The sequence below is a fragment of the Micropterus salmoides genome, unplaced genomic scaffold (genome assembly GCF_014851395.1).
Source record: "Micropterus salmoides isolate LMB-PRFRI ecotype aquatic unplaced genomic scaffold, ASM1485139v1 Ms_hic_scaffold_17, whole genome shotgun sequence".
In the NCBI taxonomy this organism is placed as follows: domain Eukaryota; kingdom Metazoa; phylum Chordata; class Actinopteri; order Centrarchiformes; family Centrarchidae; genus Micropterus; species Micropterus salmoides.
The window spans coordinates 10,843,957-10,869,196 of NW_024040817.1; the positions used below are offsets into that span (position 1 = coordinate 10,843,957).

The 25,240-nt window shown below is 39.4% G+C and overlaps 3 protein-coding genes across 15 annotated transcripts; 1 reads left to right on the top strand and 2 right to left on the bottom strand.

Annotated features, from left to right (window-relative positions):
- Positions 1-52: 52 nt before the first annotated feature.
- naxe (NAD(P)HX epimerase) lies at positions 53-6,648 on the bottom strand. 10 transcript variants are annotated; one of them, XM_038725680.1, is made up of 8 exons: positions 6,561-6,648; positions 5,189-5,246; positions 4,705-4,892; positions 4,502-4,610; positions 3,408-3,518; positions 2,462-2,572; positions 1,864-2,011; positions 53-1,119 (listed from the first exon to the last, which is right to left on the bottom strand). In XM_038725680.1, exons 3-8 carry the CDS (start codon positions 4,872-4,874, stop codon positions 920-922), a joined length of 849 nt encoding a protein of 282 aa, XP_038581608.1. In that variant the 5' UTR covers positions 4,875-4,892; positions 5,189-5,246; positions 6,561-6,648; the 3' UTR covers positions 53-919. The 10 variants fall into 10 exon arrangements, with proteins under 10 accessions (XP_038581608.1, XP_038581598.1, XP_038581604.1 ...); XM_038725670.1 differs by having other exon boundaries at positions 5,170-5,246; XM_038725676.1 differs by having other exon boundaries at positions 4,705-4,979; positions 5,170-5,246.
- A 781-nt stretch (positions 6,649-7,429) lies between these two features.
- LOC119907959 (lamin-A-like) lies at positions 7,430-15,220 on the bottom strand. Of its 3 annotated transcripts, XM_038725682.1 has the most exons (13): positions 14,965-15,220; positions 14,145-14,502; positions 12,427-12,583; positions 11,861-11,986; positions 11,530-11,700; positions 11,138-11,263; positions 10,443-10,663; positions 10,037-10,310; positions 9,658-9,765; positions 9,452-9,571; positions 9,266-9,322; positions 8,271-8,465; positions 8,029-8,064 (listed from the first exon to the last, which is right to left on the bottom strand). In XM_038725682.1, exons 2-13 carry the CDS (start codon positions 14,480-14,482, stop codon positions 8,029-8,031), a joined length of 1,929 nt encoding a protein of 642 aa, XP_038581610.1. In that variant the 5' UTR covers positions 14,483-14,502; positions 14,965-15,220. The 3 variants fall into 3 exon arrangements, with proteins under 3 accessions (XP_038581609.1, XP_038581611.1, XP_038581610.1); XM_038725681.1 differs by lacking the exon at positions 14,965-15,220 and having other exon boundaries at positions 7,430-8,064; positions 14,145-14,482; XM_038725683.1 differs by lacking the exons at positions 14,145-14,502; positions 14,965-15,220 and adding an exon at positions 12,808-12,936 and having other exon boundaries at positions 7,430-8,064.
- A 1,953-nt stretch (positions 15,221-17,173) lies between these two features.
- Positions 17,174-25,006, top strand: usf2 (upstream transcription factor 2, c-fos interacting). Of its 2 annotated transcripts, XM_038725684.1 has the most exons (11): positions 17,174-17,785; positions 18,525-18,568; positions 18,757-18,872; positions 19,266-19,382; positions 20,346-20,508; positions 20,760-20,847; positions 21,125-21,169; positions 21,601-21,659; positions 21,918-22,009; positions 22,630-22,758; positions 23,589-25,006. In XM_038725684.1, exons 1-11 carry the CDS (start codon positions 17,748-17,750, stop codon positions 23,676-23,678), a joined length of 981 nt encoding a protein of 326 aa, XP_038581612.1. In that variant the 5' UTR covers positions 17,174-17,747; the 3' UTR covers positions 23,679-25,006. The 2 variants fall into 2 exon arrangements, with proteins under 2 accessions (XP_038581612.1, XP_038581613.1); XM_038725685.1 differs by lacking the exon at positions 21,125-21,169.
- Positions 25,007-25,240: the final 234 nt, after the last annotated feature.

The window sequence follows — 25,240 nt, forward strand, 5'->3', positions numbered from 1 at the left end:
TTTTAGGGAGTTGAAGAGGATGGTGTTTTTAGAGAATAATAACAATGCAGACTTCCACTCATTTAGATTTTATTTTCATGTTGTTAAAGTGTTGTGTTTTCACATGAAGAAAACTATTACAACACCTTATTGGCTTTACAGCACAGCCTTAGGATTACACCAAACATCATCCACTCAATGGAAACCAATCAAAGTCCCAGATTTAAAGGAATAGTTTAACATTTAGGGAAATACATTTAAGGATAAGTGTAGAGCATAGATTCTACTCTCATGTCTGTGTGTAAAGTAAAGAACTGGAGTCGGGATGTGATTAGCATAGCTTAGCATGACGACTGGTGGCAGTCAAGCCGACGTTCAAGCATACAAGCTCCTCTAACGCTCACTAAATAATTAATTATAAAATAATTCATTATTTTCTATCTGTACACATATAAAAATGTAAAAACGGTAATTTGTTGTAATAGGGGGATTCATGTCCAGCCATTAGTTCTTGAGGAACACAGTAATTCAGTGCAGCATCTCAGTCTTGTGGGTTGCCACATACATATAATGAACATAGGCTTTAAGTATGTCTTTGTACAGGCATGACGGTACCATATCTGGCAACCTCACTGATGGTAAAACTCATTGATAACTGGGCCCAGATATTTTTCTGCCAAGACATTGTAACTGACGAGGTACGTGTTCATCTGTGAGCTTTAGAGGTGCAGATAGGCATTTTTTCCAACTTCGAACAGAGCCAGTCTAGCTGTTAACCCTTAATTTGCCTCCAGACTTCCACCACGTATTCATCACACAGACATGACAGTGGTATCGATCTTCTTGTCTATCACTTGGAAGGCAAAAGGCAGAACTATTCCTTTAAAGTCGACGCTATTCCTGGAGCCACTGAAACCCCTCATCAAACCTACATTATCCTCTACAGTTGTAACACACAGTCCGTGCCGGGATACTGAGGCAGGTTGAGTTGGTACTTCCTCTCTAAGCCTGGTGGCACAAACCGACCTCCCAGGAAGTGGTATCGTCCTCTGAACAGGGAGGCAGACTTCTTGGGAGCAGTGAGAGAGATGAGCATGTCGGGCTGCAGTCCATCAGCACTGCCCTGCTCCACATCCCAACCTTTAAAAAACAAACAGGATGTCACAATTGACTCCAGCCTTCCTCTTATTCTTGTAAGTGAATATACAAGAGGTAATGACAATCAGGCCATTAGTTTTCAAGATATCTTGGTTACATAAGGTTTGTTCCACTGTTCAATAGGGCTTTTCCTTTTGGGAGCATGCACATTCAGTGATTGACTTTCAACATACTCTATCTTGCTCACACAGATGAATTTAATCAATCGTATAAAATCAATCCCCCTCCACCACTGCAACCTACTATTATTGAAAGATTCCACTCACCAAATAAAATACATTTTAAAAATGGACCACATTTCCTGTACATTTCATCAGTCAATCAATCAAGCTCAATTATTTGTCACACAGGGTTGCACAATGAAATGTTGTGGGCCCTTCATGCTACACACATATCTTAGACACTAGATTTTTTAATGTCAGCATTTATGCATTTTTGCCACTGCGTAATTTACATACAATTCATTGGAAATTGTATTGTTGAGCAGAATACATTTAAACAATGACACAAGTTTAAATTCTTATATTTCCCACAACAACCAATATGCAGGTAGTAAAATGTGGAATTTTGTAAATAATCTTGTATCTACTACAAGCCAAGCAGTTGACAATAGTACTGTGTATCAATCTGTTGGGCAGCACATTTCAGGATATTACCATTCACCAACATGGTAGGAAGTACATTTTTCTTTCGTGCAAATACAATATTTTTTGTGTGCGGACTGACCTGAGGGGATGTCGATGCTGGCTATGGGGACTGTCGTCTTCTTCAGCACGCCAAGGATGGAACCAAAAGGCTCTCGCACAGCCCCCTTGAAGCTGAAGCCGAAGATGGCGTCTATCACTAGGTTGTAAGCCTCATCGATCATTTTAGCCTGTGAAATGAATTTTTTCCACATAAATTGTTTTTCTTTCTTGTTTCCTCCAAAGACCAACACACATCTACCTCTTCACAATGTTCATGTGTCAAAATACTCAAAATGTGTTATAAATTGCAGATCTCTAACTTAAAAACAGCAGTAAAGCCAAAAATCCTGAATCATTAGTTACTAATTATATTATTGACTGTTCTTGGTTGTGCGTATGTATGATTGTGTATATGACACACTTGATTTGATGTAGATTTCTGATTGATCTGTTGCAAAAAAACAAAACATTAACTGTAATTCCTCCACAGGGGTTAATTAAAGCCTCATGTAGCATCCATTTAGCAAGATCTAATAATCTAATAATGTACTTGTACAGATCGTTATAAAATGCACACTCAAACGTAATTTTCTGCACCACTGTAGATAACGCTGCTGCATATTTAATGTACACCAAACCTCAGGCATCTCAGTCAGGAAGGGGATCTCCATTTTCTGGCACTGTGTGGTCAGGCCCTGGAACAGAGGTTTGTTTGTCCTCTTCGGGTACAAGATGGCGGGCTCGTAACCCTGCAAGAGGGCACCAAGTGGTAGAAATAAATAATTATAGTCTGAAAATTGACAGACCCAAGGGTTTGATAAAGCAGTTTTGGGTAAAGAATGCCCTGAGATTGGTTCAAAGATGCCAGTGAGGTTTCATTTAGCAAAGACTGTCCTTAAATTGTCTTCAGTAAAAGTATTAATATCCCAATGTAAAAATACTCCATTAGAAAATCTCACTTAAGTAAAAGAACAAACATTTTATCAGCAAAATGTCAAGTAACAAAAGTAAAAGTACTTGTTATGCCAAATGGCCCATTCTAGAGTGTTATTTACAGTATATTGTGGTATTATTATCACCGACTGATTTTTGGTGTAGCTGATTAAGGTGAAAATTATTTTAACTACTTCAAAAAGTGTTCATAAGTTTATTGTGCAAAAACCTCAATCCTATAGATCCTTGACATTTCTGTCCATAATTGAGTCCATGAAACATTGTCTTGCAGTGCAGCTGATTTGCATTCAAAACAGGTTGTAATATTCCTACTACGCTGGCAGGCTTTTATTATTTTAAGGACTTCACTGCAGACTGAAATACTTTAATCAGAAGAAGTTTTAGAAGCTCATATTTTTTGTATAAAAACCAGTACAGAAAGTAACTGTTACATAAATGTAGTGTACAATATTTTTCTCTGAAATGTAGTGGAGTAATATATATATATAATAATAATATAATACACCATAAAATAGGAATACTCAAGTGAAGTACCTTAAAACTGTACTAAAATACCTGAGGAAATGTACTTAGTTACTTTCAACCACTGCTGCAGAGTATCTCACTATTACACAAGTAAAGGACACTCACAAAGAGTTTAAGATGTCTGGCACAGACCAGGCCATCGCCTCCGTTGTTACCTGGTCCACAAATCACCAGCAGAGAAGGTCTGGCCTTGACCAGGGAAGTAACTGGATACGCCTGCAGGAAAAAAACAGACAGAAAAAATCTATACAGCACTGCACTTTGACAAGGAAGAGAGGATTTTCTTTAGAGCAGCTTCTCAAGAGAAATGCTTGTAGTGATGTACAGTCAAAAGACAGAGTAATCAGATTATTCCCCTCTTCAGGCAGTAACCTGATTTAGACGTATACATATTCTGTAAACCCAAAACTGGTAACACAGCTAGACATTTGGTGGAGAAACCGAATATATCTGATATCTAACAGGTATTTAGGGCTGTAAAGTGTTGACAATAATCATACAGCCGGGAACACACATTACATTCATAAATATAACAAAATGTTGAAGTTTATATAGTTCTAAGCTATTTGTTTTTTTAAACTTTATCAGTGTACACACACACACACACACACACACACACCAAATACATGTATAGCACAATTCTTCTTGTGTTTAGTTCACACTTGTTTTGACAATGTAAACCTCTGTTTCCCATGCCAATAAAACCCCACTGTATTTAATTAAATTTAATCAATTATAATACCAGAGTGGTTTCTATGGTTGTTGTTTTGATGTCTTTTATCTATTTTATTGTTTTTATCTATTCTACTTCACTTTAATAATTCTATCATATTTAAATATATTGCTATGTTTTTATTTTTGGTGTGCAATAGTCTAGACATTTTTATTTCGAAATAAGAGCCTTAATTTAAGAGCTGCAACAACTAAGCAATTAGTTGTCAACTATTAAATTAATCTGCAACTATTTTGAGTAATTTTTAAGACAAAAAAGTCCATATTCCCTGATTTGGACTTTATAAATGTTTATATTTTCTAGTTTCTTTACTTCTCTGTGACAGTAAACTAAATATGTTTGGGTTGTAGACAAAACAAGACATTTTGAGATGAAACAACAAATCGATTAATCAAGAAAATAGCTGACAGATTAATGGACAATAAAAATAATCTTTAGTTGCAGCCCTACTTGATTGACAGCTCACCCTGGCGATGGCTGTGGCACAGCTGAGTCCCGCCAGCTCCATCAGCTGGTCCACACTGAAGCCGTACTCACTGAAGAGCTCCTCATCAATGTGTTGGGCCTCCTCCTGCCTGAGGAGCATCTACAGGTAAGTTCAGATAGTCTACACAACTACATTCTGTAAATGGTTTTACTGTTCTGTGTGTGTAAGATTTATAAGTTCACCCGAGATATTTGATGGTCTGGGCCATGGTGGATGCTGGTCTGCTACTGAAACAGTACTTGTGATTGTTAGTTGCAGCGAACAGCGGACATGCCCCTGTCTGAGCAAGGACTGCCGGGGCCCTTGAGGTCACCAGGAAGCCGATCCCAAACAGAGCCCGCACACTCAACATCCAGATGGACCCAAAGTCCTGGAACAGAAGAGACCACAGCGACCTACTGTGTGCTGAGGGAAGTTACTCTCCACATCGATCCCATGAATTAATGAACTGATAGAACTGTAGAGCCAAAATGAGAAACTTTTACAGGATGCAAAGCCTGTGAGCCATGGTTCAGACAACTCCAGTGTTGAAGTACATTTCCCACTAATGAAAGCTCTGCAGCTCAGTCTGCTGATGCCACTGCCTCTTACAGTTGCTACATTGCTTTCGCTGCTTGCTTGGATTTTTCTTTGCCCACTCCACTCACCTGCAGGCTGCGTACTCACTGTCCCTGAAGGGGATTTGCATCGATCCTCTCTGTGCTCTCAGCTCCTGTTCAGTATGCTTTATAGGATAAGATGACACAAAGATTCTTGATGCCAAAGTAAATTGCGTTTTACATTTTTCTATAAACTTTGCACTTTAATACATTAGTCTGAACCTAAAAATAGGGTCTGAATAATCAAACAGCATCATACTGCACTGAAGTGACCGTACCAAGCAGGGAGGCAACTAATTATTACACTTATTATGTATATATCTGTTGATTATTTTATTGATGAATCTGTTGATTCATAAAGTGTGAGAAAATAAAAGAAAACATTCATTAGTCTATAATTTCCCAGAGCCCAAGTTAAATTTTTTTTTCTAATGATAAAAAGATCACTGAATCAATCAATTAGTCAATTTATCAAGCAAAAATAGCAAACATTTACCTTTTCCAGCCGTTCAGATGTGAGGATTTACTACTTTTCTTTGTTTTATATAACTGTAAATGGAATATCTTTAGGTTTGGACTATTAGTCAGACAAAGAAGCAATTTGAAATTTTTTAACGTAAACTCCTCTGCAAAACTGTTTTGCAGAGGACTGTTTCATATTTTACAGATTAAATCAATGAATTGATAAAAAATTGTTAGTTGAAAGTCCAAAATCCAAAACCCTGACATTGACTGAGAAAGCACACAAATTTTACGTATTAGATATTTAGAATATTTGGTGATTTTTTAATAACTGTTTAATATTAGCATTTTTGTCAGTCAATTAACTTCTTCATCTTTTTTATCTAGCAATCTTTTCAGTTTCAGGTACTAATATCAGGACAAAACAATTAACAATTCTGTTGTCTAATTTCAACACAAAAATAAAATACACAATTTGAAAACTAGTTTTACTTTCTCACATGCAGCTCTATTGAATTAACACAAACTTAATTACTCTTTAGTAGATGATTGTGCACAATACACTCCATGCTGATTTTATTTTAGGAGATAATCTTTATTTTGTCTGATCCACACAGCTCACTCAGCCTTTACGTTAATGTACTTCAGCAGAAAACGACTAAGCTAACGTTAGCTAACTTGCCCTTGGTGGACATGACAGTAAGAGTCAAGCATGTTAATGAAAGAGGTTTATAGTGTATAAACGTTTGACTTAAAACACAGAAAGCTGTACTTCAGCTGCAGTCTACCCTGTTAAAGTGTCTGTGGATAACTTTTAGAGTTAAATTGTGAGTTGTTAGCTAACGTTCAGCGATTGCTAAAGAGCTTTTACTTTGCGACAAACTATTAATGAAACTCACCAAATGTTAACACGCCTTTCTTGAAAACAACTTCAAATGCACATTTGCCCTTTTAAACAATGCAGTGACACAACTTACAGATCAATAATATCCAGCTAAAGAGGCAGGAGCAGTACGACAACACTTGCAGCCCAACTGTGTCACCCACTTCCGGTATTGGAAAAAATAAAAACCTTGCTCTAATTTCAAAATAAATGTCTGCTTCCTGGAACATCTGGAGGAAGTTAGGTACTTCACCAGGTTGTAATTATTACTCTTTATTACTAAAATGGACAGTGTGTGAATATATATATGTATATATTATCATATTATTGGAATAACATTATTGTTAAATTAACATTTAAGACACATTTTAATGTTTTAGCTAAATCTTAATCTGTAAACTATAGCTGGCAGATTGTAGTAGAAGTATAAAGCTCAATAAAATGAAAAGACAAGTAAAGCACAAGTACCTTAAAATGGGACTTAAGTGCAGTACTGAAGTAAATGTGGTATCTATCACTATAAACCCTTTCTAAATAAAGTAATTAGGCTATGTGATTGACAACGGTAAAAGTGAAAATATTTAACTTTGATTCCTCTGGTTTTGAAAGAAGTTAGTGTATAAATACAATAATCTGAAGTAAACATGTTTTCGTGTTGATGTATTAACTATTAATGGTTTTAAATATACAGTAAAATTAAAAACTATTTGTTGTCTCAGACCATCTGTGCAAATTAATCACAGTCAAACAGCTACAGTTGGTCAGTGAGATTTTACCCCAAAATTAAAAAAGCCTACACATTATAATATTTCTATGCCACGGTAAGACGGCAAAAATATTGAAAGTACTTAATGGTAGCCGTACCATACCACCTAATCACCATCCTTGTTCATGTAAAATACTACCTGGAAACAAAGCTCGTTCTGATTCTGATTATTGTTGAAGGAGACAAACAAGGCAGAATTCAGAAAATGTGTTTATTGATATCGGGAAAAATTAACAATATTCTGTTGATCTGTAGAAAGGTTGGGGTCAACTTCCTTTAAGTAAATTCTATTCAAAATAAATGTAAATATAAATGCGTTTACTGCAACGCTGTTGCACCAGTATGTTTGCGGAATGTAATGAAAATATGATTTAACTGTGGTAGTTAACAAGGAAGTATGCTTTTTTCTACCAGCAACAGTAGCTGTTGATATCACCAACTTTTATTTGTTTTACCAGTAAGTAAGGTTTGCCGAATGAATGAGCCAAAAAACTGCTGTTGTAAGTACTTAAAGTAACTGGTAGGTTCATATTTTACTAGGTGGAAGCCAGGTATAAATTTCCAACCCTTAGTGTTACCAGAATTAACTGCTTTAATCACCATTTAAAATCAAGAAAATATTTCAATGCATGCCTATGTACATTATAAAAAAAAGCTAAATAAAGATTTATTGCATATGATATCTTTAAAATGATTCCAAAGTACGTGAATTGAACTTAATAACTACAACTGGTAACTAAAGAACTAATAACTGAGACCTAATAGAACTGAAATGTTTCAGCATGGGTCCAGGGGCTCACATAATTGGACAGCTCTCCATCCTGGCTCCAGTCTAAGAGGAAGGATTGATAAAGTTACTATCATCACAAACAAATCAATTTAAAGTAAAGACAGAAAGATTTTCAAATTAACACTTTGATCTTTACATACAGAAAAACATGCATTCTTCAGAGAAGCTGGAGTATTTATTTGCTTTATAATTGTTGCTTTAAAAAGTCTAAAAAGAAGAAAATCAGCTGTATGTGTTGCAGTGCCCACCTTGCGAGGAGTGCTGCTGCTGAACACGTAGGAGTGCGGCAGTAAACCCTCGGAGATGCCTCCGCTGCGGAAGGAGCGGGAGCCTGAGGTCACGGAGCAGTTGCTGGATTTGTCTGAAGGCAGTCCACAGGAGCCGCATAGCACCGTGCGGCTCCGCAGGTTGTACTCGCTGTCCCCACAGGTGCTGTGAGCCACCTGTTGAGGCAAAGAGACAGATTCAGTACAAAATATTAAAGCATTTAACAGAAACACACTGAAAATCTGCTAATAAGACTCATGTTTGATTGTAATCCCATGGTGAAAACTCAAAGAGGGTGAGAGCCTCAAAAAAATTCTTTGCTAAATTAGTTGATCAACAGAAGATACATCAGCAACTATTTTTATATTTGATAAATCATTTAATACATTTTTCAAGCAAAAATGTCAAGTTTTTCCTGGTTGTAAATTTGCTGTTTTTCTTTGACTATCTTCGGGTTTTGGACTGTGGATCTTACAAAACAAGCAAAACGAACATGTCATTTTTCACAATTTTCTTACATTTTATACACAAAATTATTAATAATTATTTACAGATATTTTTGATAATTATAAAATTTTATTGTGCTAAAAAATTATTCAGTTTTCCTCATATCTGGTTGTTGTTCCACTCTTTCAGACCATTGTAGGGCAAGAATGTACAAAGAAATCAACATCTGATTACATATTGTTTATATGTTTCTGCATCGTGTCAGTGCATGTGTCCAATATTAGCATTACTTTGACTTAATAGGACAATCTCTACCTATTTTTCTACCCCAAGCACTCAGATTGACTGTTTAGCAGTGTTACAATGGCTAATTTAATATTTCTGGGTGCTGAAAAGCAGCTGTTTGTTTTTGTGGGTCTAATTCAATGAACACTTGCACCATTTAGCTGCTACCTGCCCTTTGGTCCTGCAGATGTGTGTTGGTCCTGCAGATGTGTGTGTCATGCGGATATACATTATGTTCTCTCACCATGTCATCATCCTCTTCTTCAAACTGTGTGCGGGTGACCTTCCTCATTGCCATTTCCTGGAGAAAAAGTATTATATTTTAAGATCAGTGCACAGAATAATAAAACTTAATGTAATCATTGTACTTTAGACTTTAGACTAAAGTCTCCATAAAATACAATACGTTTGACTGGTAAATGTATATTACCTCTCCGTTGGCACTGATTAGGGTGGTCTGGAACACGTCTCCAGTGCCCCAAGAGGCCTGAGTCTTCCACACCAGGTCAGATGGAGGATTGTGGGTTACACCAGCACCAGAGGCCCAGATCTAAAGGTACAGTAGGGTGAGGTTTCTGTAACTGTCTTCTATCACTGCGCTGATTTGTGATTCTGCTGAGCAAAGGTTCTGCTTACTGTGACCCTCTGGCCGGCCTTCAAGGTGAATTTTACCGGGAACTTGAAGATGATGGGGGCACCGGATCCCACCTGGCGCTTCATCTGCCAGTTCCCCAAATTCTGATCCTGATGGTTGGATAAAAAACAATAGTGTCAGATCCCTTGGAGCAAGTATTATTCTCCCTCAGCAGATAATGAATTCATATGGCTTTGTAACGCTGCAACTGTGTATCTATGGCTTCACATGAGGGTGACCAATAATGTGTAATATAATGTCGTAAAAACTGTAGACAACATGCTGGTGTTGACCAACCACACAGTGAGCAGCTGCAGCAGAAAGAGCTAGGCCTACTGGTTTCCACCACTTTACCATTTACCATTTAATTCATCTTCTCACCTCATCTGCTTTGTTGCTGAGTCTGACATATTTCCCTTCCAGGTCCACCTCGTCCACAGTGACCCGTCCACTTGCTGAGGCCTGCTGGGTGATGCGAGTGCGGGCCACAGCTCCACCTGCAAAGCTCGAAGCCTCACTGTCTGTGTCATTGGGACGTCGCCTCTTGCCAGGAGAGCTCAGAGAGCTGCAGTGGACCGATCGAGAGTGAGCTCCTGAAGTAGAGGAACGACTTCCTGTCACTTTGGTGGGTGGAGGACTGGGGGAGAGACGCAGTCTGGAGGGAAAAATATGATGATGTTCTTTAAACAGGGGTAAAAAAAAAAAAGTTTGAAAGGCACAGGGGTTACAGCAAAACTCTTATTTTATTGAGAGACTAGGGACAACATTCATCTTAAGCCCAACATACCTCTGTTCCTCTCCCTCCAGCAGCTTCCTGTAAGCGCATATCTCCATATCCAGAGCCAACTTGACATCCAGGAGCTCCTGGTACTCATCCAGCTGCTGTTGCATTTGCTGCCTCATTTCTGCCATTTCTCTGTCTTTCTCACTGAGCATGCGACGTGTGGTGTCCCGCTCCCGAGACAGTGCATCCTCCAGGTCCCTTACCTTTGCCTCACGGGCCGCCAGCTGGATCAGAGGAATCACCAAGTTATTGTTAGGTCAAAATTAGACAGATAAGTCTAAAAATAGGTATCTAACAGGAGGGGCTGTTCACCCCCTACAAATATTGGATGACCATGCCATGAAAATAATGTAAAGTAATTATCAATGTAATTTTGGATGAAGATGACAGCCAAGTTACATTTGGCCACATAATGAGCATGTCACTTTTATTAAACTCAGGCAATGGTGAAAAGTGAAAAGTGTTTATTTGTACAGAAAACAGAAAAGGCCAAAAAATCAACACATTTGAACTATTAAATTAACTTAATTAACTTTTGTATCTATAAACAGATCTTATGTTTTGAAACGTAAAATAATGCCCATTTTGCTATAAACCTTTAAAAGGGACATGTTCATAATGATGCAATGCATTAATCATACAAACATTCTGCATAAGACCCTGAATGCGATCAGTGCGAGCAGGTCATTTCAGATCACCTGTTTCTGCAGCTGGCTGAGCTGAGAGGACATGGACTCCAGGCGGATTCGTGTCTGCTGGAGCTCCTCATGTGCTGCTCCAACCAGGTGGCTGCTCCTGTCCGCTGACTGACGAGCATTATCCAGCTGACAGAAAGAAACAACAAGGTACAAAATGAATAACATTATCAAATTGCATTGTGATTCTCATTTAGAGCCATTAGTACAGGTTGTGAAACTGCATGCCAGCTGCAAATCAAAACTGTCCACCAAAACAGTTTGATCCATTCATATCTTACTAATATTTTCTCTTCCACTGAAGACCACAATAGAAAACAAGTATTGTAAAGCTATCCTCTCTTCCTTCCCAGTTCTTTTTTTTGCCATATATTAACATTAAATTGATGGTCTACCTTGGCATTGTAGGTCTTCTCAATCTCATCCTTGTACATTTGGATCTGCAGTTCGTGCTGGCTACGCATCTCTACCAGCGCCTCCGCCAACTTGCTTTCAAAATCCTGCTGGTGCCCATTGTCCAATTCAACCATGCGAGACTCATGACGACGCTTTGTCTCCCGCAGTTCCTGTAGGAGAATTTCCAACAAAATAATTTTCACCCCCAACTACAAATACAGATTTGTTTAAGTAACAGGTGGATGCTGATGTGATGAAAGAAAAAAAAGTTGAGAGAGGGTTTTTTAAATTTTAAAACATAAATTGATGATGATAAGAACAGAGTCTGACCTCAGAGTGGAGGTTCTTCTGAAACTCCAGCTCCTCTTTGAGGGTCTGAATGCGATTCTCTCCGTCCACCCTCCTCAGCATCTCATCCTGCAGCTTCTTCTTGGCATCGCCCAAACTGGTGTCCAGCTGAGAAAGCACAGCAGGGACTGAATATTAGTACAAAGCAAAGTACAAACATTCACATAAACATGCCACAGAGTGCAGAAATATGACATAAATACAATTGGAGGGCTGGAGAGTAGGAAGACTGTTCTTTAATCAAAATGTCTGAGCTTTTGCAGCCATGACAGAAAGTTTTCCCAGCTGAAGTCAGGAAATTTTGCTCACACAGACACACATAAATATCAAATTCGAGGCCCTTTCAAAACCACTGGAAAAACTCAAATATAAATAGCTAGTGGTAAAGGCAAAACTAGAGTTGGTCTTTGATAAGCTGACATTTATTATCACATAGTGTAAAACACAGACGTTTGTGAGGGACAGACTAAGAGTTGGTGAGGCTAGCTGCAGATTGACCCCAGATGTGTTTCCACTGAGTTTTAAATTAAGCGTGGGTTTGAGTTTACCTTGGCAACCTGCGCCTTCAGGTCCCTGTTCTCCACCTCAAGGTTACGCTTCTCTCCCAGAGCCGTAGTCAAAGATGCATCCTTTGAGTTCAGCAGAGCCTCCAGGTCTTTGAGCCTCTGCAACGCTCCGGCCAAGTCTGACTCCTTTTTGGTGTTCCTGTAAAGACAAAAAGAGTCTCAGATGTTGAGCTGCATTTTTCTGGATGTGTTTCTCGTATTGATAGAGGATTTTCCAGTAAATAGACATGCATTTTGCTTTGTAACTTAAGAACCAAGTGCAAACAGAATTACTATGGTTTCCTTTACACAGTCTAATTAAACAAATATGAGCTATTTTTGAATGAGGATGTAGCCAAGATGAAATAGAAACTGGGGAAAGACCTCGGTGCATATGAGTCATAGACCAGAACAATCTTTGTCCAATCCCACGTATCTGGTAGCCACAAACCACAGCCGTTGGTGTTTAGCTGAGGTGCTGCCATGGCAACAACTTGGCTTTGCCAAACACAAGACATCCGTAGTCTCAGTATTTATGGAAATATAATGGCAGCAAGAGTGGAGCTCTCTAAACACTGCCACGTATTGTGTGTATAATGATTACTTTGGTGAAGGAGGAGCATCTGGGGAAAGAGTTAGTCATCAGGCTCTGGATGTGGCAGCATGGGAAGAAGTTGGTGTAGAGGTCCAACGTCAAAACTGCAGTGAGCAACAAGGAGGGTATGCTAAAGCTAGGGAGTGGCCCCGGCAGCAGGGCAATGTTGCTCCTACAGTGTCGGCAAAAGTTTTACAAGCGTCAGCTATTGAGAGCTAATGAGTAAGTGCGTTCTGCTGCTGTGGATCACATGCAGACAGACATGTTTCAGATATTAACACTGCAATCACAAATCCCTCTCACTCATGCATTAACAGACAAATGGATGCCTTTAACTGATAAAATGGATTAAAAAGGGGGGTTTCAAAGGCCTCAGAGCAGCTGTTGTGTCTCATGATTATCAGATAAACACAATAGCTGGATCAGTAGTGTCTTTTCATTTGGATTTAAGGGCTGATGTGTTTTATTTTTGAATTTCATTTAGATTTAAAGGCTGATGTGGATTTTTGAATTGTGTGTTAACAAATGAAGCAGAAATAATGTTGTCTAGTTATAGGCCTAATGTAGCCTAAGTGCTTTCCAAGAAAATGTGTTAATTCTGACATTAAAGCTAGACTATGTTACTTTAGCTGAATTTTGGGATACTTGTAAATGCTAAAAGACAGTGTAACAATAGAACAATTAGAAAGGAGTCATAATGACAGCACACTGATTCAGTAACGTCAATTACACAGCAACATTTATATAAAGTTTGTTAACATTAGCCACTATTAGCTATTAGTGAGGCTGTAACAGCAAAACTGAGAATGTTTTGAACTTTCCATTTATAAGGGGAATATTATGAATGTCATTTAATCTTTTAACAGTTACATAGTCTCACTTTAATTGTGAAGAAACTACATCTCACAAGCACACATGGGAATTCAGGGCCACTTATGTGCCCCTATGAGACGCCCCTAAAAACACCCCCGACCCTATCCCTAATCAATGTCATTTATCACTGTTTGAAAATATTCTCTCTTTATCGCCACTAACAGCACCCCTGCACACACAGGCATACATAGAAAACACTACAGAAAACGCTTTCAGTTTTAGACTTGGACCAGAGTGATGTGCTGCACCCCACCTTGCTTTCAGCTCCTTGTGGTCTTCTCGGAGCTTGCCCAGCTCCAGCTGCAGACGTGCTCTCTCTTTGGCCACAGAGTCCAGAGTCTGACGGGCATCTGCCAGCTCGGTCTCATAAGCGGCTTTCAGGCCCGTCAGCTCCCGACTGACCTCTGTCTCTGACTCAGTGATGCGCAGACGGAGGCCGGCATTCTCGGTCTCCAGAAAGCGCACCTTGTCGATGTAGACAGCCAGCCGATCATTGAGGTTGGACAGATCCTCCTTCTCCTGGAGTCGGGTGATACGGTTGGGGGATATTGGTGTGTTTGCACCTCTGGGAGTGTTTTTGGGTGTCGCCATTGCACTTATCTGCAACTTATCTTTCCAGAAAAAGATATAATTATCAACTGAATTGTTCTGAAAGTTTGTTTTTCAATAAATGTATCTTGTATTCTGATGTGCAAATACTGGTTGTACTGTATTATAGTGTATATTCACATATTTACATAAGAGGATGGAGAAAGTTGCATTCAATCTACAAATCTACATTAAACATTCACCAATTATTATTAAAAATAAACCCGAAAAACATGCCAGTTTATCCATAAAGTAGATTTTTACTATTAAGTGTGGATCTGTGAACATCCCTAGGAGTACACCAAAGTCATAAATTACAAGTTCAGAATTGAAAAGAAAAGGTTTAAGAAACTCTTTTGAGTGCAGTGGCATAAACATACAAAAGACAAAGGGTATAATTAATCAAAAGACATGGGAGGGGTTATCGACTCCACCCAAAATCAAAGAAATATCCCAGTATAAACGATGGCAACTTTGATATTTACCTTTTAAAGCTTGTGAGAAGAAGAGAAAACTCTGCTCCGAAGATATTCGTAGACTTCTATGTTGATTTTCTTTGTTATCTGATGATCAGTGTCCCTCTTAGTTCTCCAACAATCTTCAGTCTGTTACTGCGCTGTCTGCAAATCCATCTGCGAGTGCCCATGTAGGAAAGAATGAGATGGGAGGAGAGGAGAGAGGTTGGCCTCAAGTTTGGCTCCTGGTAGGTGGTTGTTCCTCTCTCTCTCTCTGTGTGTCTCTCTCTCACTGTAATGGGTGTACAGTCTGAATGAATGAGTCACCCTCTACTCAAAGAAACACACAATGCCATGTGACAACAGATCATTTTTAGCAGATCTCTTGTCTGAGAGTTCCGTTCTACTCATGTACAGTGTTTGATTTAAACCATACTGCTCATACTTCTGCATTAAGTTAAAATGAACTCGTTATATAAGAGTTTTCAGAGCTTGGAGCCTCTTTTCATGCTTACTGACACAGGATAACCCAAGCTAAATGACTTCCTTATTCTTCAATTAAAGGTAAGTTCAGTTTGGGGAATTTGTTTCTTACACACTTCTACAGCTTTGATAAAGACAGCAGACTCCAGTAATGTATTACTGGTTTTCTTTTGCAAACTAGTGCTTACATAAGGATTGTTTAATCCATTTAAACCTAATTGGCCTGCTGGTGAGCAAAGAAAAAGGTCAGACATCTAAAACATATATTTCCATTTAGATGAAATGAGTGCAGCCATAAAAATCAGGGAGTTTTGGGTTTGAGTGTTTCACTCATTCTAAACATCATATAGTGTGGCTTCAATGAGGAGTTGGGACAAGCCGATGCAGATCATATGGGATATCATCAGACAATGTGGAATTATTTGTTGTGTATCAGTTTTGATGTCAATCAACACCCAGTTTTTGGTAATCAGTGACCAACACAGTTAATTATTAAAATGTGTAACTGTATATGTTGGACCCTGCTGCTGTGAAAGTGTGTTTCTGCATCTCAGTGCTTCCCAATTTTTTGGCTTGTGAGCCCTTAAAATGAGAAAACATGTGCTTGTGAATCCTCATCACAGGTTTTGATCTCTGTGTGGACAGGAGAGATTTTTCCTTCATATATTTGTTTTCTTTTGGGGCAATGTATGCCTTTATTGGGAGTGAACAGACAGGACACCAGGATAGAGACAGATGGGGAATGATGTGCCAAAATCTGTGACATTGTGATGCCTTAAGCTCCTTGATTAGAAGGGCACCACTGTATTGTTTTATTTGAGTGGATTTCCATGGACCTGAAGACGTTAAACTGTTATACAAAATTAATTTACATTTATTTTATGTATTATAGTTATTTATCTTTCTGTCTTTTATTTATGTTGCGACCCCTTGAGGGATGTTGACCCCCAGGTTACTGTCATATTCTGTTGTGTATAAGATGCACTGTTATCTGCTTGGTTTGCTTGTATTATATAACAATATGATTATATTTATATATAAAATAAACACACACACACACACTAAAACTGATTCGAGTCCTGATTAATCATTTTAAAGCTCGTTGTTCACCATGCAGCTCATGTAATGGAAAGTCTCACTGTCGTCAAAAGAAAATACAATGAAACTCAGATGTTAATTAAAAACCTTAATTTGTAAATTTTATTAAATAATGTTCCCAGCAAGGGGTGGGGTTAGGTCTCAGTGGTGAGTTAAATCCTTCGCTCTATTTTCGGCTGAGGACATCGTGCCTGCTGACAGATCCACCATCGCCTCCCACTGGCTGAATTTGATGCAAAGGTTGACATTGACTGCAAAAAGACAACATGATCCAATTTAACTGTTCTCCAACTCAGTCTTCCATCTAATTTTAAAAATAAAAATTGGTACTAGCTGTCAAATATGACATAGAACCGTGAATTATGAGCAGCGTGTGAGCGCTGTGCGTCGGTTTGCGGTACAACATGGACATTTTTTGTCATGTGGTTTGTGGGAAAACCCGTATTGGATCTCTGCGGTCACCTGGGCAAAGAAACTGAAAAAGTGCTGTAGACGAGCTTATTGTCAGCGCGTGTCTGTTAGATAAACGCGACACAGATGAATGTGATCGCCTGCAAAACATACATACATCCAACATTGTCTCAAAAGCTCAAGGCAAATTATCCACGCATATACGAGTTTTAATTCAAAAAGAAACCAACAAAAGACACGTCTCTAACCACCAAACTCTTTGCATCCGAAGAGTCACGTGAATACTAGGTTACAATATCCGAAATCTTACAAACGGAGAGCAACTAATACAGTTTAAAAAACACATCAATTTCATCACATAACAAAATGTACTAACTAGTCCACTCCATATCTTATTGAGCGCATGTCGCAGCCCGAAGCTTTGCGCGGATAAACTGCAGCTGTGTGCGGAAGAGCAACAAAAAGGAAACCAAGGAGAAAAAGATTCCCAAAGAACAATTTACAAGGAAATGACCTTCCATCCGTGCATCCAGCAGTTGATCTAAAATACTTTAACGATCTTAACCCCTCCGTCTGGAGCACCACCATCTCCGCGAAGCTGCGTAAAAGCCCGGACTATTTTTTTTTTGTTTTCCGCACAGACTCAGACTGCTCCGTCCTGCTCAGCAGCGGCCTCCATTTTAGCTCCTTGCCCGGTTTGTGCCTCACGTGTCCTGGACTGTCTTCCTCACATGACCCGTGTGTTTGTCCCCGTGATCTGCACTTCCATCTCCGTAAATCAGTGTCGTTGAATATCGGCGTTTTACAACCGCAAAACCTTCATGGATATGCTGGAGCAGAGTCTGGACAGCTCGGCGAGGTGAGAGGCTGCTGCCCGCTTCCTGCTCAGCCATGGCCCCTACCACGGCCTAAAACCCTTTTTTCCCCTTGCAGAGCAATCATCTGTTAATAACCTGCATGCCCCAGATACTTTTAATATTTGTGTGTTGTTTCGTTTTTACCTTCTGGTTGTATCAGTGTCTGCGCAGCTTGCCGGGATGATACGTTTCCCCACCCATAAAGACATTTTCAGCAGAATCAGTGCGCCCTTTTGCAAATGTGTAGCATCACGATTACTGTTTATTTACTTGACAAGAAAAGGTAATGCACAGCAGAAATTTGTAACTGTGTTTTAGTGGAACCTCTAATTGCCCTGAGCTGTTACTGTGCCTGATGCAGCTCTTTTAGGATTAAAATGCTTAATGTAAACTAGGAGGGGGTGTGGGAGAAGTATTATAGCTATTTGTGAAGTTTGTCTTGTCATTTGCAGCTAATCAAACCACTTGGACATGGAGTTTTGATTGTCAATTAAAGGCAATTTTCCTCAAGGAAGTTGGGGAAAACATGATTTCTGTCACGCTTGCACGCCAGATATTTATCACTTTATTTATGTCTTACCCGTCAAGGCCTTAGATGGCCACCTGGGGGCGCCCTTCATCCACAACTCGTCATGACAGATTTCTCCATATAAAGATGAATTATAACTATTATTTCAGAGAAATGTGCATGTTGGGTTGGCTTGTAATGGACTCATCTGTGTTTTCTCTTTTTGTTTTCAGTCACGACAAACAGGAAACAGAAGAGGTAGTGCAGCTACAGGAAGGTAGGAGCCTCGGTTCTTCTAATTCTAACAAGTGAAGCAAATAATCTGTTGTTAGAACTGTGAGTAAAATATGTGCATGTGTGAATGTCTGCGGTCATCCTCTGCAGAAGTGCATCCTCTCACAAATGTTTTTTTATGACTCTGGTGTAGCGTCACAGATTTGAAACATGTTGACCCGTGTGTTGCAGGGGAGGTGGTGGGGACGGAGGAGCAGACTGCAGTGACCATCACCGGCGTCCCGCAGGCTGCGTTTGCTGATCATAATGTGCAGTACCAGTTCCGCACAGAGAACAGTGGAGGACAGGTGAGCACGGAGATACTCTCTCCTGCACAACATTTATTTTCTCATTGTAAGTTGGTTAAGCTTCATTTTCAGGAAGTCCCATTGAGATCAAGGTCTTTGTTTTTTTTACGAGAGATAGGGATCACCATGCACTATACAATGAGACTGTTGTGACATAAATGTTAGAAGAAATGAGTATATGAGAGCCAAAAGAGTGACTGTGGTGTGAGCAGTAGAGAAGGTAAATGTGAAAAACTGTGTGCTCAGGTGAAGTTGTTTTTTTGTTAAGAACTTCTGGTTTCATTTTGACTTTGTGGTTTAAAACCTTCAAAACATCTAAACATGTGTGTGTGTGTGAGTGTGTGTGAGAGATCTCTGCCTCATTGAAACTTTTACTCTCTGCTCTGTCCTCAGGTGACCTATCGTGTGGTTCAGGTGACAGACGATCAATTAGAAGCAGCTGACGGGACTGGAGCTGTCAGCGTCGTCTCTGCTGCAACGTTTGCTGGAGCCCCTCAGGCAGTGGCACAGGTGAGTGAACGTATTGTGAGACTGAAGCAGGATGTGATTTTTGTCTAATTCATAGTGGTGTTTGCTCACAGACAAAAGCCTTTTGAGACCTGTTGAATTGACTATACAGTTCATATTTTGACATCAGCAACACGTAGATATGAAAATGTGTTATGACATCGTCAACTCATGAACACTTATTGGGTTGTCCCTTTAAAACATAAACCCACAGCTTTGGCACTTATCGTAAATCTTCAGTTAAAAGCCTAGTCCCAATTAGACACCTAATCTCTTTTACTGGTCTGGTGTGGCTGCACATTTTGATGAATAAATGCAGGTCTCAGTTAGACTGTATCTTGCTTTTATAGAAGTTCTTTGGATGTATTAAACCTCTTTTAAAGCCCACCGGGTCGCCCTCTTCAGCTAGTTCTAAGCTGCTTAGACCGTTAGTTCATTTTACAGAAACAACGAGCCCCAAAGTCTTTTTCATTCAGATTTACCGGCAGATGTAAGAAGTAAAGTCCGAATGTGTCAGCAATTTATTGTTGTTAAGGCGGTATTACATACCCCAATAGACAATGTGGTGTAACTGATTTTTTACATGTAAAATCTTTTTCACACTCTTAAGTGCAAATAAAGGTTGAAATAACTACAGTAACCTTCAGCAAGTTTTTACTGGTATTTTGATACAGGGCGCTTACTTGCTTTGTGCGAAAGTAAGGCCTTCCCAGATACAGGCAGGTGAGTTTAGTGATTTAGGCAAATAAAAGCCCAGGCTATTATTGGTGTTTTACAGTATTCCACCTATGTGCCAAAAACTATAGCAACACTGAAAATACATTGAGCTTACTTATTCTGCTTACACTATGCTTATTATGAGCATACCAGAAAATAATCTAACCCTGAACTGCTATGATGTGTGAACACGTACAAAGACATTCACAGCCTTACCATATTTTATATATTAGTCTTCATCTTTGTCAGGCTGTTATCCAGAACCCTTTCAGCAACGGGGGCAGTCCTGGCGGGGAGACGGTGGGAGGAGAGACACGTTTTGCTTATTTCCCTGCCGCCACCGTCAGCGATGGAACAGCCACGGCCGTGTCGGTGCAGGCCACCGCCGACCCAGCAATCACACAGGCAGGAGGTGAGAAGACACGTCAAAATCATTGAGGGAAAAACAGACATCTGGTCTTACAAAAGGAGGAACAGGACAGAATTCAATATATGTGTCGACAGATTTTGTTGACATTTACAAGTTGATCATTAGGCTTCCATTATTATTTGCATTGTAAGAAATCCGTTTTTCCTCTTTTCTTCCCCTTCTTTGAACCTGATCACATCCCTGATCCGACAGTTTCTAATTCAGTCATCACCTTTGTCAATTTTATAATCAAGGTCAGTTTTACGTGATGATGAGCCCCCCTGAGGTGCTGCAGACGGCGGCCCCTCGTACCATTGCACCTCGCACGCACACCTACACTGCGTGAGTATAAGAAACTACGTTCATCCCATCCCTGAAGTTACCAAATCACCATAACTCTCCCCCCACATGTTTGGCCAACTTCTCTCCACATTTTCTCACCCCTTTCCCTGTAACTTCACAGTGGATCGGACTTTCTTTCCCTTTTCTTTCGCCTTTTGGAAATGATTAGTTTTGTCTTTGTGTGTACAAATGAAGATACAAAAAAAATCTATATCCATCATTTAAAACATCCAACATCTGAAAACCACACTCTGTCCTACTTACCTGCCATCCCCAGAGACCTTGGTGAAAGCGAGATGTTGCAGCATGGCAGTACAAACTGGTGAGAAGAACTTTCACATACGCCCCCATCCTGCCCCCATCATGTGTTGTAGAGACAGACGTTTGGTGGCTCACTAATCAATCATCAGCACCCTTGTGTTGTGAATTATGTTGACAGCTTCAGCTTTAGGCTAGCAATGTCTTATGGCTAAATCCTGATAGCACAAACAAGTCACATAACAAATTATACATCCTAATTGAGTGGCTGGATCCCACAAACCTTTGGAGGACCTGAGGTTCAGTTGTGTCTGCACCTCCTCCACAAATTAGACTAATAAAACCATGTGGGTCTTTGCTTAGATGTGTTTGCCAGCAAAAATGTTTAATTGTTAATTCAACTAGTTCAGGTGTTACAGATCTGGTTAATTTAGAAAATCTGACTATTTGATTCATAATTTCGTTTTCAAAGTGGTTTTGCTGTGTCTTGTACAGGAAGGTGGAAGGTCCACGGGCGCCCAGAGATGAGAGGCGAAGAGCACAGCACAATGAAGGTGTGTGGTCATCGGGGTCTGAAGCTATTATTGTATGTCTTAATTCTGTCTTTATTAAAAATGAAATGTCCACATTTCCTTGTGTTTTGCAAATGCTACACAGACGGTAGTTGCATGTTGATGTGTATTTATAAGGCCTTGAAAAGTTTTCACTGTGAAAGGAAATAAATCTTAATCTCTTTAAAAACTGTTTAATATGCATATATATACAAACACACAACACTTCAGTGGTTAAAAAAGTAGTTTCCTTCTTTGCAGTGGAGAGAAGAAGAAGAGATAAGATCAACAACTGGATTGTCACACTTTCAAAAATCATCCCTGACTGCAGCGTAGACAGCAGAACTGGAGCGGTGAGTCCTGTACAGATAATCAGCCCTCAAAATGTTCTCTAAAAGCCCCTAACTTTTCCAAAGCATGTAAAATAATGATAGATGGCTATAACAAAGCTTGGTTTTTTTTGATTAGATTAATTCTGGCTCTGGGGATCGGGTTCTTTGAGGTCACACCGAAAGTGACTGCTTTTATGTGTGTAGTCTTTCAACATTTGCATCCGCTTTAAATGTTCTGCCCTCCGCGTCTTCACATTGCATGCATGCACGTTAAAGCTGGGTTACCTCCAGACTCATTAACCTGACCACTTACATACTTGAGTGAATGCACTCTATGCATTCTGTCCTTTCACCTAATGCATGCTTGCATAACTGATTCTGAAAGTCAGCTAGAAACACTAGGTGTAACCACAGCCAAGGACTCACTCAAAGACAGTGCTCTATTAAGTAGCATTTGTATTAGCAGTGGCATGTAGCAGTGTTTTTTCATTTTATTAATCTGATATTGCTCCACATGTAATCAAGCTTTTGGCTGAAAGGCTCTGAAAGGAGGGAAGTTTTTTTTATTAGTAATAAAGGAAGGGATGGGTCACATTTAACACATTTGGTATTTTAAGGTCTTACTGTGCTGTATTTCTCAGAGTAAAGGCGGCATCCTGTCCAAAGCTTGTGACTACATCCGAGAGCTGCGTCAGAGTAACCAGCGACTGCAGGAGAGTTACAAAGAGGTGGAGCGCGTCGAGATGGACAACGACCTGCTTAGACAACAGGTGAACTTCCTATATAAACCTGTCATTACTTCGGTGCCCTCAGCCTAAATTTAATGTACATATATAACCTTTTATTTTGTGTAACAGAAACAAACATTTTATTTAAATATCTGATGTAAAACAACCAAGAAAAAAATTTAAACATTACCTCACATACCCTCACATGTTAATGCAAGCTTATATCAGTTTTCCAGTTAAATAATTTTGCATTTAAATGAAAAATTAATTGATAACTAACTAGAGAACAACTTGAAATTGGCTCACACCAGTTGTGGCACCAAATCATTTCAGTGGAACACGTGACACGAGAGAAATGAGCTTGGCGAAAGAGTTGAACTGTGTCAGATTTAATCAATATGCCTCACGTAATGTGGGGGGCCCTAGTCCCCCTACCCAAGATACTTTCGGCGCCCTTGCTCAGACCACATGCATCACACCTGTAAAGTTTATTTTTATTTATTTTTTTACATATAAACATCTACTCAAATTTGCTTCTGCGGTACTTCCTGCTACAGTATGTGTCTCCAGGGCCACATTTTGCCAATTACCACCCATACAATACAGTACAATACAGTTAAATATTTCAATTATTTTATCACGAATAAACTAAACAGTAACTCATCTAAAGCCTCTTTCAATTCTTTTCTACTTGCTGTCAGTGCCAGTATCCTGTAAATACCGCTATCAATGTAACATACACCCACATTGTTTCAACTACTGTTTTAAATACCTTGCGACGATGAAAGTGAGTGAAACTTGACTCGCTATATTGGTTCTTTTCTATCTGTTTTTCTATGTGTCTAGTTATCTTCCCATCTATATTTTTCTAGATTGAGGAACTGAAGAATGATAATGCACTGCTTCGAGCACAGCTACAGCAGCACGGTGTAGAAGTCAATGGAGATGCAACACCACAGTGATTGTGGACTGGACACATGTAACATCTCAAACACAATGTCGCATCCTCCCACCCACCTGAACAATAGCAGGAAAGGAATAACAAATGAGAGACAATTTCCATCTAAGATTGGACCACAAGAAGACACGCAGGGCTCGAGAAGAACACTGAAAGACTGCAAAGTCAAAACGCCACCTCCACCTCCAGCTGTTCAAAGGCTGAATGCTCTGAAATCACCTCTGCTTCAAGGAAAACAACCTCTGCACAGCACCACCACACTTGCACCAAACTTTCTTTTTACTCTTAAATTATGAACCTGCCACAGAAAATTTACTTTTAATGATTTCACCTTTTCGTCGTACCACAAACTCCTCTTTATTCCTTTTTTTTGTTGACATTTGCTGTGTTTGAAACTACTAAATGTGACATGAATGATAGCTCCCGTTTACTTTTAATTTATTAGTCTTTAAGGAATGTGTACACAGAAAGAAAAGCGGATCTCTGCATTTACTCTCTCCCCAGTTACAAACAAATAATGGGCAAATCAAATATTTTGATCATGCTCATCACTGTTTCTAAGGATAGTTTTACTGTCAGTGGATCATGTGTATATATAGTTGATCTGTGTGCAGTAACTTTTCAATGTCTGCCTATTCACACTGACACTCCAAGCACCAGGCAGGTCTCACAAACTTTATGAACATAGTCCCATGTCAGTAAATTCAAAATACTTTACTGACAGTCAAAGTAAAAGCTGCTTTGGAGGTCTTATTTTTAGTACAAGACCTTAATAGAAGCCTGTCGGAGAATCTAGGTGTTAACATAGCTCAGGTAATTGGGATAGTGCACTGGCAAGTGGTTCCCAGACTCAATGAAGTCTTTATATATTAGATCTCTGTTGTGTCCCCATTAGGTGCAATGTACAGATAAATGGAGATGATTTTCAATGTGTGTATCATTTTTTTAATGGGCATTAAAATATGGTTTGTTGGTATATCTGCTTAATAGGTCACTGGTGTAATGAACCGAAATAGAGGTTCAGTCATGAGAGGTCTTGGTTTGAGACAGGCATTTGTTTGGGTCACTAGTCCTGCTGCATTTTAGTGAACACCCGAGGAGGCTTTTATTGCAATATTCTCTAATTCTTTAAAACTTTGGGAACCCTTGCTGCTGACAGAAGACCATAAAACAACCATGGTCAGGGATGTGCTGATGAGAGTAGTTTGGATGTGAGTGATAATAGTTGTAAAACCAGCTTTTGTCTACACTGAAAGTCACCACAGCATGGAAATATAACCACTGGCATGACTAATTCTGATACTACAATAAAACAGAAGTGTTTATACCTGAGTGTTGTTTCTCACACTTGTTGCCTACATTTTCAATTATTTCAAGTTGCAGCAACCAAGACACATTGGAGGTTGTGGTAAAAAAAAACCTCTGCTGGGTCAGAAAATATTTCCCACAAGGTTAAGCAGGGTTCCCACTCCTGTCTAGAGATCATTTCCAGGACTTTTTCAGTGATGATATAGTGGTATGTTAAATAGGGATTACGTCATACACTAATATGCTCGAAGGGGACTA

Coding starts and splice junctions, on each gene's coding strand:
- naxe (XM_038725680.1), bottom strand. CDS start 4,874: ATGTTGAGTGTGCGGGCTCTGTTTGGGATCGGCTTCCTGGTGACCTCA. Junction 4,611..4,704: donor CAGACCATCAAATATCTCGG/GTGAACTTATAA, acceptor GATGCTCCTCAG/GCAGGAGGAGGCCCAACACA. Junction 2,012..2,461: donor TCCTGACTGAGATGCCTGAG/GTTTGGTGTACA, acceptor TTCATTTCACAG/GCTAAAATGATCGATGAGGC.
- usf2 (XM_038725684.1), top strand. CDS start 17,748: ATGGATATGCTGGAGCAGAGTCTGGACAGCTCGGCGAG. Junction 20,509..20,759: donor AGCAATCACACAGGCAGGAG/GTGAGAAGACAC, acceptor TTTATAATCAAG/GTCAGTTTTACGTGATGATG. Junction 20,848..21,124: donor CGCACGCACACCTACACTGC/GTGAGTATAAGA, acceptor TGCCATCCCCAG/AGACCTTGGTGAAAGCGAGA.
- LOC119907959 (XM_038725681.1), bottom strand. CDS start 14,482: ATGGCGACACCCAAAAACACTCCCAGAGGTGCAAACACACCAATATCC. Junction 8,466..9,265: donor AAGAAGAGGATGATGACATG/GTGAGAGAACAT, acceptor TTGCCTCAACAG/GTGGCTCACAGCACCTGTGG. Junction 8,065..8,270: donor GCAGCAGCACTCCTCGCAAG/GTGGGCACTGCA, acceptor CCTTCCTCTTAG/ACTGGAGCCAGGATGGAGAG.